General features: G+C 39.1%; 1 protein-coding gene across 9 annotated transcripts in view; it reads right to left on the reverse strand.

Moving 5' to 3' along the window:
* Positions 1–14,219, reverse strand: part of PDLIM5 (PDZ and LIM domain 5) — a 123,026-nt gene that overhangs the window by 14,107 nt on the left and 94,700 nt on the right. For all 9 annotated transcript variants that reach the window (XM_088056768.1, XM_088056766.1, XM_088056761.1 and 6 more), the window contains one exon: positions 2,423–2,597. In XM_088056768.1, the coding sequence (XP_087912894.1) occupies positions 2,423–2,597 (175 nt within the window). The remainder of the gene's footprint in view (positions 1–2,422; positions 2,598–14,219) is intronic.

Consider the following 14,219-nt stretch of genomic DNA (forward strand, 5'->3'; position numbering starts at 1 on the left):
TGCATAGCTGCACCTGTGTTGGAAAGGTGCGTAAGCATTTTCTATTGCTTCAAGGGGGTTGGGTTCATATATTCTTATTTCCTTGACATATCCAGTGGAATAGGAATAACTTTTCCAAAACATCACAGATCCATTAGTAAAGAGTCTTCTAAAATTAGGTGCTAACTGAACTGGTAGTGAACTACCACAACAGAAATCTCATGGAAGCAAACAAGCTGGACTCGGTTAATCCCTAAAGATCAAGTGATTTACATTGTCTGGTTCTGAATCCAAGCCAGGGCTCAAGAGGCTACAAAAACCCATGGTGGAAAGGCTGATTTTCTATTACAATGAATGAAAATTATACAGCTTATGGAATTCCTCATTTTTCAGAACTTTCTAATCAAAGAAGTCTCTTTCTTTAATCATGGTGAAACATAATGCAGGCTCTCCTATTCTGTCTATTGAAAACATGGGATATAGATAAATAAAAAAATACTATTAAAAAACCATTACTTTCCCCTTGTAGTTCAACAATACAAATGACTGAATAAGCAAGAATAAAACACTTTTGAAGAATGTATTTCTTTCAATAATCCTAAGAGATTTATATTTTAGGGAAGAAATAAAATGGTGGATGAAAATGAGGATGATTTGCACACTGGCAATAAAAGCAGTTACAATTCCCTGAATGAGACAATCATGACTAATTGTCAGAAATCACTGACTCAACAATGCAACCCAGATTAAATTCTTCCTCCATACAAAATTCTGGCTAATGGTAGGATATCTTTTGGGATCAGCAGAACTTATTTAATTTAATCTCTATTGGCAAACTTGTGTTTGTTTTGCTTAATGTTTTCTACCCATGTCATACAAGTCATGGACAATAGCTACCGTAATGTCCAAAGGCCAGAGAGCCCATCAAAGAGCTTGAAATCCAGCAGTGTAGGAAATTATTATAAATCCAGTTCTAGTAATTGTTAAAAAATCTCTTGCTTCTCTTCTATGGATGTTATTTTTCTTCTTCTCAGTTTGAAACTACACTTTAGAAATCAACATTAGTCTTTCTAAGGCTATGCTCTCTGATTGGTTTCCAACTAGCTAATAGTCCCAGTTCTATTGGAATGGGTATATACGTGAAAACTAACTTGCTTTTCTTTGGTCTTACATTTACTCCATTCCACTCAGCTTTCTGGTTATCTGTAAAACGGACTGTAAGACTGTGATTGTTAGCAGTTCACAGTATTTTTCCTCCAAAGTAGTTTCATTCTTGGTTTCGTTAGATAAACCACACATGAAAACAGTGTTTCGCATTACCGAAATGAAGCCCTAAACCACTTGTGACAAAAGAATCAAAACCCACGGAAGCAAAACAAAGCCCTGCTGTGAGAGAAGCTGCAGGATGAAAAGAATCATAGAATTTTTTTAGGTTGGAAAAGACCTATAAGATCATAAAGTCCAACTGCTCACTCAGCACTGCTAAGTCCACCAAGTCATGTTTGTAAGTTCCACATCTACACGTCTTTTGAATACCTCCAGGATTGTTACTCCAAGACCTCCCCTGGGCAGCCTGTTCAAGTGCTGGACAACCTTATTGCTGAAAAAATTTTCTCTAATATCCAATCTAAACCTCCCCCATCACATCTCGTGGCTATGTCCTATCACTTGAGGAATATTATTTCCAGATGATAAAAGAATGATTAAAGTACTATTGACTGCTGACTTGACTACAAACCTGCTGATTCCCTTGAACCAACCTCCATGTCACTGCAACCTCCTTTCAGGCAGTTGTAGAGAGGGGTAAGGTGCCCCCTGAGCCTCCTTTTCTCCAGCCTGAACACCCCCAGCTCCCTCAGCTGCTCCTCATAGGATTTGTGCTCCAGACCCTTCCCCAGCACTTGAGGCGTGGCCTCCAGTGCTGAGCACAGGGGGACAACCACTGCCCCAGTCCTGCTGGTTGCTGATACAGGCCAGGATGCCACTGGCCTTCTCGGCCACCTGGGCATACTCATGGTTCATGTTCAGCTGCTGTTAACCAGCAGCCCCAGGTCCTTTTCTGCCAGGCAGCCACTCTGCCCCAGCCTGTAGTGATGCCTGGGGTTGTTTGTGACTCAAGTGGAAAACACAAGACTTTCTCTTATTGAACCTCATAAAACTGACCTCAGCCCATTAATCCAGCCTGCCCAGATCCCTCTGCAGGGCCTTCCCCAACACTCCAGCTCAATTTAGTCACCTGCTAAGTGCGACTAAGTGTGCCCTTGATCCCAGTCTGGATCATTGATATAGATATTAAGCAGGACATGCTCCAATAACGAGTCTGGGGAGCAACCCTGGTGACCAGTTGCCAACTGGATTTTGCTCCATTCATCACCACTCTGGGCCTGGCCATAGAGCCAATTCTGCACATCCCAAAGAGTGGCCCCAGCAAGCAGATACACACCTAATGACCTGGTTGCAGTGTGCACACATGGGAGTGCGCTTCCCCGCTGGAATATGCTCCGCTCGCTGAACCAACGTGTCTTGCTCATTTAGCTGGGGTGTTGTTGCAGGTTTTTCACTCGGGGCAGTTTTTCCAGGTGATTTAATACTGTTTGATGCCCATCCACTGACAGGAGCTGGGGAAAGAATGCCAAAAGCATTTAGAGGACCATCTTTCAGTACCAAGTAAATTAACTTGAAATACAAACGACCAACAGCATTTGCCTAACATCATTGTCCAGTGTATACCTGCCTCCTGGAAGGAACATACTAAAAAGCACTCATTTTCCCCTTCTCCCCAACAAGTTACCAAGAAAATCCTACCTACTTTATGAAATGTCTGTGAAATAACACAGAATGGTTTTGGCTAACTTGGAGAGGTAGTGGACAAATTTTAACATGTTGAAGAAGTTAGGTAAAAGAATATACAACCTGTGAAGGCATTATTTTGCTTTAGATACAAAAGCTGAAGCCAAGAACATCAGTGCATGAACAGAGGCAGGAGAAAATGACATACCTACACAAAAAATTTCACAGTGAGTGCAATTGGTCATACATCATTACTAACAGGTTGAACAAGAACATACATTCAATACATGTGTAGGAATTTAAAACAAGCAAAATTTGTTTCTACATTGAAATTAAACACTGGCCTAGATCAGTGGATTCTGCCAATCTGAAGCACTCCAAAGGTCATGTTCACATCCTCCTTATAAAAGTATGACACAAATAAAACCCTGACATTTTCAGAAACGTATACGCTACACACTTCCATGTGTACTCAGGTTTTTAGAGCTGGAGAACAGACAAGCTTTTATGGAGTTTGAAAAATGCATTTACAAAAACAAAAGGCACAAACGATACTGTTTTAAGGGTAGTGAAGAAACAAACTCTTTTCCTCTGCTTTTCTTTTCCCTCTATTGATATATGTACCTTGCTAACATACAAGCTACAACAACATGGGCTTATGGGATGTGTTATTCCTTTCAAGAGGAGGTATCTTTCTTTTTCAAGTACATTATAAAAAATGCCCACATTTCTGTAGCCTTTTGTTTGCAACCACAGGCAAAAGAAACCTGGAGTGTTTACTTGGTGCCCTGGCTTTAGTACAGCCTTGCTAAACCTTGTAAATCAAAGAGTGAAATTAAGACCCAAGTGGAAACTCAGAGGCAAACAACCAAGTAATGACCGAGACATCACACAGTGCACAATGATGCCTCTGCTGCAGAGATGCAGCTCTCCAACACCAGGGTCAAGGCACTGCTATGCAGCTTTGCAAAGAAACTTGTTTGTGGATTTGTTAATCTTTGTGCTATTTGACCTCTCTTGTTTTTTGTATCTTCCAGGAAAAACATGATATTTTTTTTCTGTTCATCTCCATTAACATAATGCTGATCAGCCTCTGTCCTACAGAAATGTTGCAAGTCCTTTTCAGGCAAAACACTGCATTCCCTGCTGAAAGAGAAGTGCCATACTAATTCACAAAGAAGATAGATTTAAGCAACACTAAATCCACAGAAAAATCCAACATAAATGCCAATATTGTGCTATTTACAGACTATAGCCAAGCACTACACAGTTTAATCAAAACACTACCATGAACTTTAGCAATCCTTTCCTCTACTCACATGTACGCTAAGACAACACATATGGAAGAGAAATCCTGCTTAACACCAAAGCTTTTGTACTATAATTAGACTAGGTACTAACCTGCTGATACAGGCTCATTACCTACTTTTGGTTACTCTGTGTATGAAGAAGAAATATACTCATATCTTTTTTTGTTGTTGTTTAAGTGGTTGGTTTACCAAAATTTCTCAAATCAGGTAATTTCAAGACTGATATATTTTTAGATCCTTTACCTTATGTAGCAAAAAGTATAACAATTTATAAGGGTTGCTTTTTTAAGTTTTACTTCTTTTCACTTTTTTAAAACAAGTATGTATTTCATGTATAATTAATGAATTTACAGTATCTTGAAAAAATAACATCTTTGTTATTTTTATGTTATCTTGAAACATTCCACATTCCTGAGTGGAAAGAATTTAGGAATAGAGGCACTTGATCTTGAACAAGTCACTCTGCTACTGTATCTCACTTTTGATTACAAATGCCTGCTAAGCTGAAAACCTAGTAAGAGATAAAAATGAAAAAGGTGGCAGAACAGCTTTGAAGACATGAACAAAAGTGGTGTTGATTAATAGCACTTTCCTCCTCTGTCATCACACATGTTTTTTCAATTTTCAGATCCAATTTCATGAGAAGACAGGAATACACACTAAACCCAAATCTGTTTGAAGACTGCTTTTGCCATAAATCAAATTGCAGCATAGCTTCTAGTGTGTAGCTAATTTCTGTTTGGGTTATCTACTGAATCCCAAAGCCCATTCAGACACATCAGCTGTCTAGTTTGCACTGGGTAGTTAAAAAAAGTCTTTCTGCTTGCTTAAGGGCGGGAAAAAAAAAGAAAGGACAAACATCACAATTGCCCCCTTTTCTTTGGTCTCATTACAGCTTTCATTACTGCTGTTTTTATGAATGATGCTTTTCCGAACACTACCCTAACTTCAAAGTTACTACTGGCCAGGAGGAGAATTTGTCTATTTAAACCTTCTCTACAAAGCTGTCAGATCAGTCATTTCCAAGTTATTTAAAGCACTAAAAAGTGAGAGGAGATAGTCCATCATGTTATAACAAAAACTCTATTTTAAGTAAAACATAATAGAAACCACACAAATTAATAATGTGTCAAGCAAGAGCTGTGACCTGAGCAAATCTAAGCTGGGCATTTAGTGTTGAGGAAACTTCCTGCCCAGGCTCCCAATTTGTGCCCACAGCATTCTCACAAGGATTCTCTCTCTCTCTTTGCTAGTAATCACATTAAGACCTTGTTGGTCTTGCACAGTCTCGTTCCCCTCTATTCCTTCTCTGAAGTGCACTCGAGCTTCTTTCAGTTCAGATTTTTATTCTAAAAGGAGTCAGTCTGCTTCCTTTGCCTTCAGAGCCATACCCTTATTAAAGAAAATACACCAGTAAAGTACTCTAATATCTATACCTATATCAAATACCTTATTTGATATACTGGCTTCTTTGTAAACCTTCTACAGTTCTCTAGATTTATTTCTTTTTTATTCACCATAGATCATTCTCCCTTCCTCACTGCTTGATTTGCCTGAGCCTTTTATTTTCCTCATTTCCTTCTGATTACCATCCGGAGGATAGCTTTTATTGGCCACTTCTGTCTTTTCACAGGTCACAAACATACCTTTAACACTTCAGTAATTTCACCAAAGGGTCATTACTTCCACAGCAACCCACAGACCATTTTTTTGTTGGTGGTGACATTTTTGTTTATTTGGTTTGCCTTTCATTTTTAAAAAAAACCACTATTAATTCCCAAAGTATGAATTGTCAGTACTTTTCCCAAAATATTCCTCCTCTTGTAGCTAGAGAATTTCAAATATCAGGCCTGTTTTCTTGTTTAGATAGAACACTGATATTTCCCATATATCCTTCTACTTTAACAGCAAGTTTAACACTCCTGTGGACAAGATGATTTTACTGCAGAGAGGAAGGGGATACTCTGAGTTCATGTATTCTCTTCCCCTCCTTTCTCTTCTCTATTCCCTTGGAAATCTTTCAGATTGAAACACAGCCATTTGATTCAAAAACATCAGGCCCAGAAAACTGATGCAGGTGGTTTTTTTCTTGCAATGAGATGATTATACCAGGGCACATGAGGAATGTCAAACCAGGTACAAATCTTTACACCCAATCTCCATGAAAACCTCTCAACTCTTGGCAACCAGTCTGAGATCTCCTATAGTTTGTGTTTTATATTTGGCTTTTTATATTTTACACATCCAATCAGCAGCTTTGTTCTCAAGGAGTACTGGGGAGATAGATGCCCCAGTATCCAAGAAGTGTCAAGGTGCATGCACATTTTTAATTGCAAATGGTGACTGATTAGTAATGGGAAGGGAAATCGGCCTCCTGATGACACAATCTCAGCCCATATTTTCCTGTTGCCAGCTCTGCTTGAAATGGGACAAAGCACAACAACTTTTGTGGGTGGTCTGAGGATTTAAAACTAAAATAAATAAATACAATTAATAAATAAAATAAATAATTTATAAGAATTATACACACCAGCAGGAGCTTTTCTGACCTGAGTACCAGAGAGGTTTGGGTTCTGCAAGTCATGACAAGATGTCTGTAGCCAAATTTCTGAGTTTTGTAGGCTTCACTTCACCTTCACTCTTTTTAATTAAACATTCTAAAGCACTGTTGATTTACGTTGATGTATTGTCATTGCTGTTTTGTTTTTTTCTAAAATCAAAAACACTCTGTACCTGACTATTAACTTTCTACTTTATTAGGTTTAAGTTTAGCAAACCCACAGTGTTTGCTTTCACTAAACTCCTTGGTATGGCTAGTTTAATATTTAACATCTTTTAGGCAGGGTAAAGAACTGCCTTTTTTTTTTCCTTTTTTAAAAATCCCAGTGTGACTTTGCCCTTGTTAGTCTAACAATAGGTTGTTCCATCGCTGAGCACATGGATAACTGCAAACACTGCTGAAAGGTTTGGAAGACAAAGGGAGAAAGGCGGATACACAGTGGTGCCAAAGTCACTTTGACAGAGGTTCTCTGGTGCGTAGCAACAATACAACAGCCTGAACTGTTTAACGCTCACTTAAACATAACATCAGCCTTCATGTAATATCTATAAATAACAATGCTACTTGAAGCAGTGGGAGTGCCAGAACTTCATTTTAGTGTTCTCAGTGATTTATACACTGCAATCAAACTACTGTATTATAAATGGAAAATATAAAGCTTCATACGTCCAATTTTCTGACTTTTCTTAATATATCTGTAGTGTAAGAAATCTTCCTGTTGCTTCCCTCAAAACCAAACAGATGGCCAGATGAAGCAATTGAAAAGTTCTGTTATCAGCTCACTGCACTGGCTGAATGTTACACCCCGTCCACTCCCAGGTCCACACGAAATCACACAAGTTCAGGGCAGAATGCTACAGGACAAGTACAAGGTGATAAAAAAACAAAACAAAACCTCAAAAAACTTCCCTCAACAGATGCAAAGTTCAGCCCCCATATTCTGTAGCTGTTTCTTTTGTTTCTTATGAAGTCTTGGAAGCACAGCCAGAGCTAAACTCCTTTTGCTGATGAAAGGCAGAACAGGACATTATCATGTCTTTAAATGCCGGGTGAAAGCTAGTATGCACCCGTGGAAAATCAAAACAGGTGCCACCTCGGCCCCATTTCACAGCCCCTGCAACCAGAGGGAACAATTCCTGTGTTAGTAACCAGGCTTTCAACTGGAAAGGCTCTGGGTAAATTAGCTGTAAAGCATCTTAATTAAAATGAGTATGGTGGTTTTGGCTTGCTCAGCCTGTCTCCTTCTGATTTGTTACATCACATACCATCACAAATTTGGCACAACTGGCATGGCTTTTATCAAAAAAGTGGCTCGAGGAGAAAGAAAAAAAAACCAAGTCCCGTACTATAGTGTTGCATTTCTCTGAAGTGGCAGTATAGAAACCCATTTGGTAGCTTTCTGCAGCTAAGATTTTGTCTCCCTTGCTTTTAGTTCCTATTCTGAACTCTTGAGAGCATGTCTGTCCAGTCTCATGTAAATTACCTGTCAGTTTTGTGAAGCTGATGCTTAACACTGAATTCCAATAAGAATGCATTTACCAGAGGAATACTGGCTTTTCATTTGCTGAACAAATATTAGGCATAATTCTTGGATGCCCTACACTTGTGCATCTGAACAGGACACATCACTGCTCTGAGCTGGTGCTAATGGAGAGGAACTGATCTGGAAAGCCAGTCTGTGACAAGAAGTTACTTTTTAACAAATCAAAGACAATGAACATTGAATTTTGGAAGTCAGTGAATGTTCCCACTTGATGTGTGTGAAATAACCATAGAGCCAAAAAATCTCTGCGTCTCTGTTTAAAGGAACACAAAGAAACACACATCTGTCAAACTAATACAAACAATTCATTTAAGTGTGCAACTTGGTGCAATAGCACGCTAATTTGGCAAAACCAAAACACAGGAAAATTGTCTAAGGTCATGTTTGTAACAGAAAAGCCGAGTTTCTATTCAGCAGATCTTGTGCTGTATATACCAGGCCATTCTATCTCTATAAACCAGGTGGTACATCATCTGCATCATCTGCCCCATCTTAAAAATAAACATTCAAGTTTTAGAAACACACTCAGTTTTTCACCACTCTACAGGAGTTACAATTTCATACTGCCAACAAGTTAAGATTAACATTTATAAATTACTCTGGCTTCACAATGGCTTTTGCTTGGCTAAGTGACTTCACATTAATTAACTTGTAAGAACAAACTCTTGTGGTTTGCTGTCACATGACAATATAATAATTTAGATTAGATGAAAAATTAATTACAGTCCACAGACCAGAATCAGAAAGGTTTAGTGTTTTGACCTGTCAATCATAACACCTTTATGGAGAAGGCTTTCTGATGTCATGAATGGTGGCTACATCATGGAGCAGCAACCTTTAACTATCTTTTTCAGTGAAAAGTAATGGAACTGTTTATATTTTGGGACCTACTTTTAACAGAGGCCTTACCAAAAATGCAAGAATATGTCTTAATGACTTAGCAGTGTTAACCCTGTTTTTTCCCCATATTCAGACCACGATCCTCAAGAGGCAAGCAGCTCCTTGGAACTCCTATAATTAGTCCTTGCCTTTAAATTCCTGTTCCACAAAGGAAACAAATTAATATGAGAGGGCCTAAAAACAAAATTTCAGAACTTTATGAACATGGTGATGGTGACAATAGTTTGGTTGCTTTTTCCATGCAGAAGTATTCCCTAAACTATCAACTTAACTCACCCAGCCCTGTATAATCTATAAAATCAAGAGTTGATACAGGGGCTGGAGCAATTACAAATGAAACACAGAAAAAGAAAAATGACAAGGACAAAAAGTGCTGCAGTCCATCCCTTTATAGTACTTAATCCCATAATGACTTACTGGCAGTACAAGCATTTTGTGATAGCACAATGTATCTCAGTGCCTTCCACAGCTCCATACTGTTTGCCCTGATGGCCAAATTCCACAGTTTGATATAATCTGCATTTTTATCCCACTTTCTCTACATAAATAAGTAGCAGAACAAGTAGCAAGGAAGGAAACAAAGACTCAAACTGCCAGTAGAGCACCATGTCCAGTCATGCCTAGGAACAGGCTTGCATTTTCTTTTGCTTTTAAAATTTTAACATTATTGAGGGAATGGGATATAAAAAAATAAAATGCAGCAAGAAAGCTAGAGGAGGTAAATTCAAGGCTACCAAGTACATTAAAACAACTTCAAGGAAATAGAAGAATTTTTAAAACAAACTTGTCTGGGGAGTACTTTTTATGTGCTTGCAGCTTGTTTCTAAGTGTGTTCCCTCTCCTGAAGGAATCATGTGCTTAACACATGTGCTTGCTCAGGATTAGGCAATTGACAGTTGTGCATATTGCAAAATATGCTGACATTCCCTAGCAGCTCTGCTGGAAGGGGATTATATATCCCAGTGATACCAGGCTGAGAGAGACCCTGGGAATAAAGAAACTAGCACATCTGAGTAAAGGGTCACTTAAAACACAAGCTTTGAGTGCATCTACCACAAACCTTCCCTATCCCACTCCTCTAACTCAGCTGCAAAGCCTAGGAGGAACAAAGGGCATGGACTGCAATGAAACTCTCCAAGAAAATCAGCCTTTCTGGCCACCAGCTGTAACAGCTCCCCACAGGCCCCTTCCATCCCACAGGACCCCAGCAAGCAAGCTGCATGCTGCCTGCCCAGCTCCTGTACTGGAAGGCAGGGTGTGGGGCTGGCAGTGCTGTGCCTGGCAGACACCCCTACGGTCCCCATGCATCAGCAGCTCACCCCTCAGCAACAGCATTCGAAAGATGTCAGGAAAGGGAAAGCAATTTCACGTGAGAAACGTAACATCGGAAGTCCTGACCACTTCTGACCATCACAGATCCTGCTACGCTCTCCGTGAGAACAGTTTGGCTCCTAGACTGACTCCAGTTGGTGGAGCTGCGCCTACCAGGCAATTACACCTTCTGGAATTGTCCCGGCAGTTTCAATTCGCCACGATGCTACTCACTTCCTTTCAAGTTGCCATGGAATGTTACGGCATGCTGACAAGCAGCTGTCATCTCTCAGCCACGAGGTGGCTGCTTGGCAGTGGCGAGTGAAAGCCATTCCTGTGTCATGGAAAAGCCATGCACCGTGTCCTTGCCCAGGATAGCAAATGCCTTGGGCTTCCTTGGGGGTGAGCAATGCTACCTAAGTGTAGAGTCATAGTTAGTTATCAAATGGTAAAATAGCTCACTGCAATGTAGCCAGGATGCTCTGGGTTATTTCATTCTTTGAATTTAATACTATCTTGTAAAAATCTTCTGCCTATATGTCTGCACACATAACACACGGTAACGGTGTGTTTTCACTTGTTTCAACAATAGAAAAAAGATTGAAGATTACTGAGCTTCTTACCCATGCCTTGAAAGAAAGCATGAGGCAGCCACCCCTCACTTCCTCTTGCAAACCACTGAGGAATCCTGTAATATTAGGATTTGTTCCAAAAAGGACTAAAATCTCCGTTACCAGCACACTGGGCCACTAGCATAGTAGCATTCATGGCTACTCCATAAATGGCCCCCACAGCCAGTGAGGATAATTCAGGCATAAATGTGTTATCATTGTGAGATCCCTGTGGATCATGACTGACTTCTGTAGAGAGAAACCCAATCCCTGAAGCATCTCCAGGTTCACCATCTCAGCCATTCAACTTGGAGCATCCTGTTGCCTGGTCATGAAATAGCTCATATGTCAACTACAACAAATTAATCCCTCTGACACCTTCAGACATCTCTGCACAATCTCAAAAGAAAAAAAAAAAGCTAACAATAATCAACATAATCAACTGAAGCTAAAAAAAAAAAGCCATAATACTTTTTTTTTTAAAAAAAAAAAGGTATTCTCTGGGTGGCCTATACAAGAAAGAGATTCCAGCTAATAATTGAAAAGACGCTGTCTACTCATGTCTACTGTGTCTACCCAAATGACCTCTATAGTCAGACAACTTAATAAAATCACTGCTAATCTTCATGCCACACCATCAGTCAGCATCTTAGGGCTTCCCCAGGCACAAACAAAATCCTATGACATGCCTGTTTTGATTTGGAAACATCTTGGTGTTAGAAACAATATTCATAAGAAGGGTGAGTGGTATTACAGCTACAAAACTGTGCTCCCAATAAACTTCTGCTATTAATATCATACTGCTATGCATTTACATAAGACTCTATCTTCCTTCTAATTATTTCCTAAGGTAGACTTCAGCTATGAAATCAAAGGGTTTTTTGGTCTAAAACTTTGACAGGCCTATGGCCTATGAAGCTAAATTTTGTTTGGCCTGTGAAGCACTGGCAATTTTACTTTAAGGAAAACTTTATGCTCACAGACTGCAAACAGCAGAACTGAAGTCCAAGCATTCTTTGAAACACTTATTATCTTTCTTTTTCTTCAACATCTGATTAATTTTATCAAAACATTCAATTATTGTAACAATTTTACCTCTCTGACTGCTGTTCCACCTACAGGGGGCAAGCACAGACTGGCTTCCCATGGTGACTCTGTGTTCCTAAGAGGCAAATGTTAACTGAAGCTCCTCTGGCACCTGGGACATGGTACCTTCTCCCATCCTGTTAATTCCTGGGCAGTTGCCATTCACACTGCTGTATTATCTTCCCTGTACTTTCCAGTTTTAAGGAACTCTGAGTCTTCAATGCCTCTCTCTCCTACAGCTTTTATTTCTGGCTCCCCCAATATTTCTGGCGAGAGATAACAGCTTTGCTTCTTTGGAACTTAAGCTGTGCATCTCAGAACCCTTCATCAAGGGAGCACAAAGCTGAAACCCTAATGACCATTTCTGTCCACCAGCTTCTCTGGCAGTATTAACTTTCTAAGCTTTCTTTAAGCTGTTCTGGAATCTAACAATCAAAAATTCTCCTCATGGCTTTCCCCCTCACCTGCCTACTCAATATCTCTGATGTAAAAAAAGAAGTTTTCACATTACACAAGAGCAAAGGCATAGATTTTCAGAGTACTACAGAATCAAGTGTAGTTTAATTAATCTCTTTAAATCTTTCTCCTTCGTGAACATCTTAAAAAACCAAAAAAAGGCTATTTCAAACATTTGACTCCTATTAATACCAGAGTACACCAGTACAATATAGCAGTGAAACATTAAACACACGAAACATACCAAGCTACCAACATATTAAAAATGAGTGTGGTACTACAGAAACCCCAAACTGATGGGTGGTTTCTAAGCAAGTGAAATAATTCATCACTTGGTGAGACATAAAGCTACATCAAATGTGAAGCACAACCAGTCACTTAGAAAAATGCAGGTTTATGACATTCCCACAAAAGTTTGCCTTAAGCACACACGCTACCAAAAAACCTAACTTTAAAAAGTGTTGGGGCTTCTATTGTTACTGTTCCTTTTGAGGTTTTTTTCCCCCCTTCTAATACTAGCTAACTCAGAGAAGTAAAACAATGCTAGAATTAAACTGATCTAAATTTTAGGAAGTCTTTACCTTGTCCACATTAGTAGACTCGGTATTTGCCAGGAAAGTACAGCAATGACAGTGCATTGCCATCTTGAGGCTTCCTACAGAACTGCACAGCCCAGTCAATATACATCAACTTGTTACCAGCCACAGCAGTCATTCAATCAAAAGTGCCAAAGCCATTATAAAACATGCAGCATTAACACCATATTTTTCTTCTTTATTTTATACCAGGGCCTCTATAAGCTCCATTTTGGGACTGGATATACTTCTAAAGAAGGAAAACCCTTACACAGAACAAAAACAAATTAACAAATAGAGCTATTTAGCATAATTGATTCTGTCACGAAGAGAATCAAGACTATTCATCTCATATTAACAAGAAAAAGCTGAAATTAAAGCTTAATATTAGATTTCCCAGATCCTTTTAAATTACTACATGAGTTTAATTCAGCACCAAAGACTGATTCACCTTCAAAAATTACCCCAAGTAACTACTGCATGCAATACTATGAAAACCTAAGTACACAGTTACACATATAAACATATCTGTATTATCTAGTAACATAGGAGTGCTCATAAATAAAACAGAATACTTTCCAGATAGAAAACATTCTGGTGTGGGTTCAAAGGGTTAGAAGTCACCTAAGTTAATTCAAAGGTATTAGCTATGTGAATTCTCCTTGCAAGAACTTTTACACAAATCTCTGTAACCAAACCTATGTAATTATCTGGCACCCTGCTCAAATAAAAACTACAGATGTCAAATGCATAAACACTCTAATGCTTCAGCCTTTTCTTTTTCTTTTTTTTTTTAAATTAATTAGTACTTTGGAAAAGATCACTTGGAAAACACATGTATATGGATAATGTCAACACATGTCGATATTCCTACCTGAAATAGCATGGAATATACTTGAATCTACAGTCACATGGGAAGCACCAAGATGAAACTGTGGGGTGTATATACATATAATTGATTGGTATGAATGTTTTTAATAGAGGTGTGAGGCAACTGATTTTGCCTGTTTGTGAAACCAATTACATCTATGAGGCTACTTACAAAGGGCTACCTGTTTACTAAAATAGCTAAATTGGTTTTTCTTCTCTTTGCCATGC

Source organism: Pseudopodoces humilis, chromosome 6 (genome assembly GCF_049639895.1).
Source record: "Pseudopodoces humilis isolate 2021_Gansu_Grassland_sample_001 chromosome 6, ASM4963989v1, whole genome shotgun sequence".
Taxonomy (NCBI): domain Eukaryota; kingdom Metazoa; phylum Chordata; class Aves; order Passeriformes; family Paridae; genus Pseudopodoces; species Pseudopodoces humilis.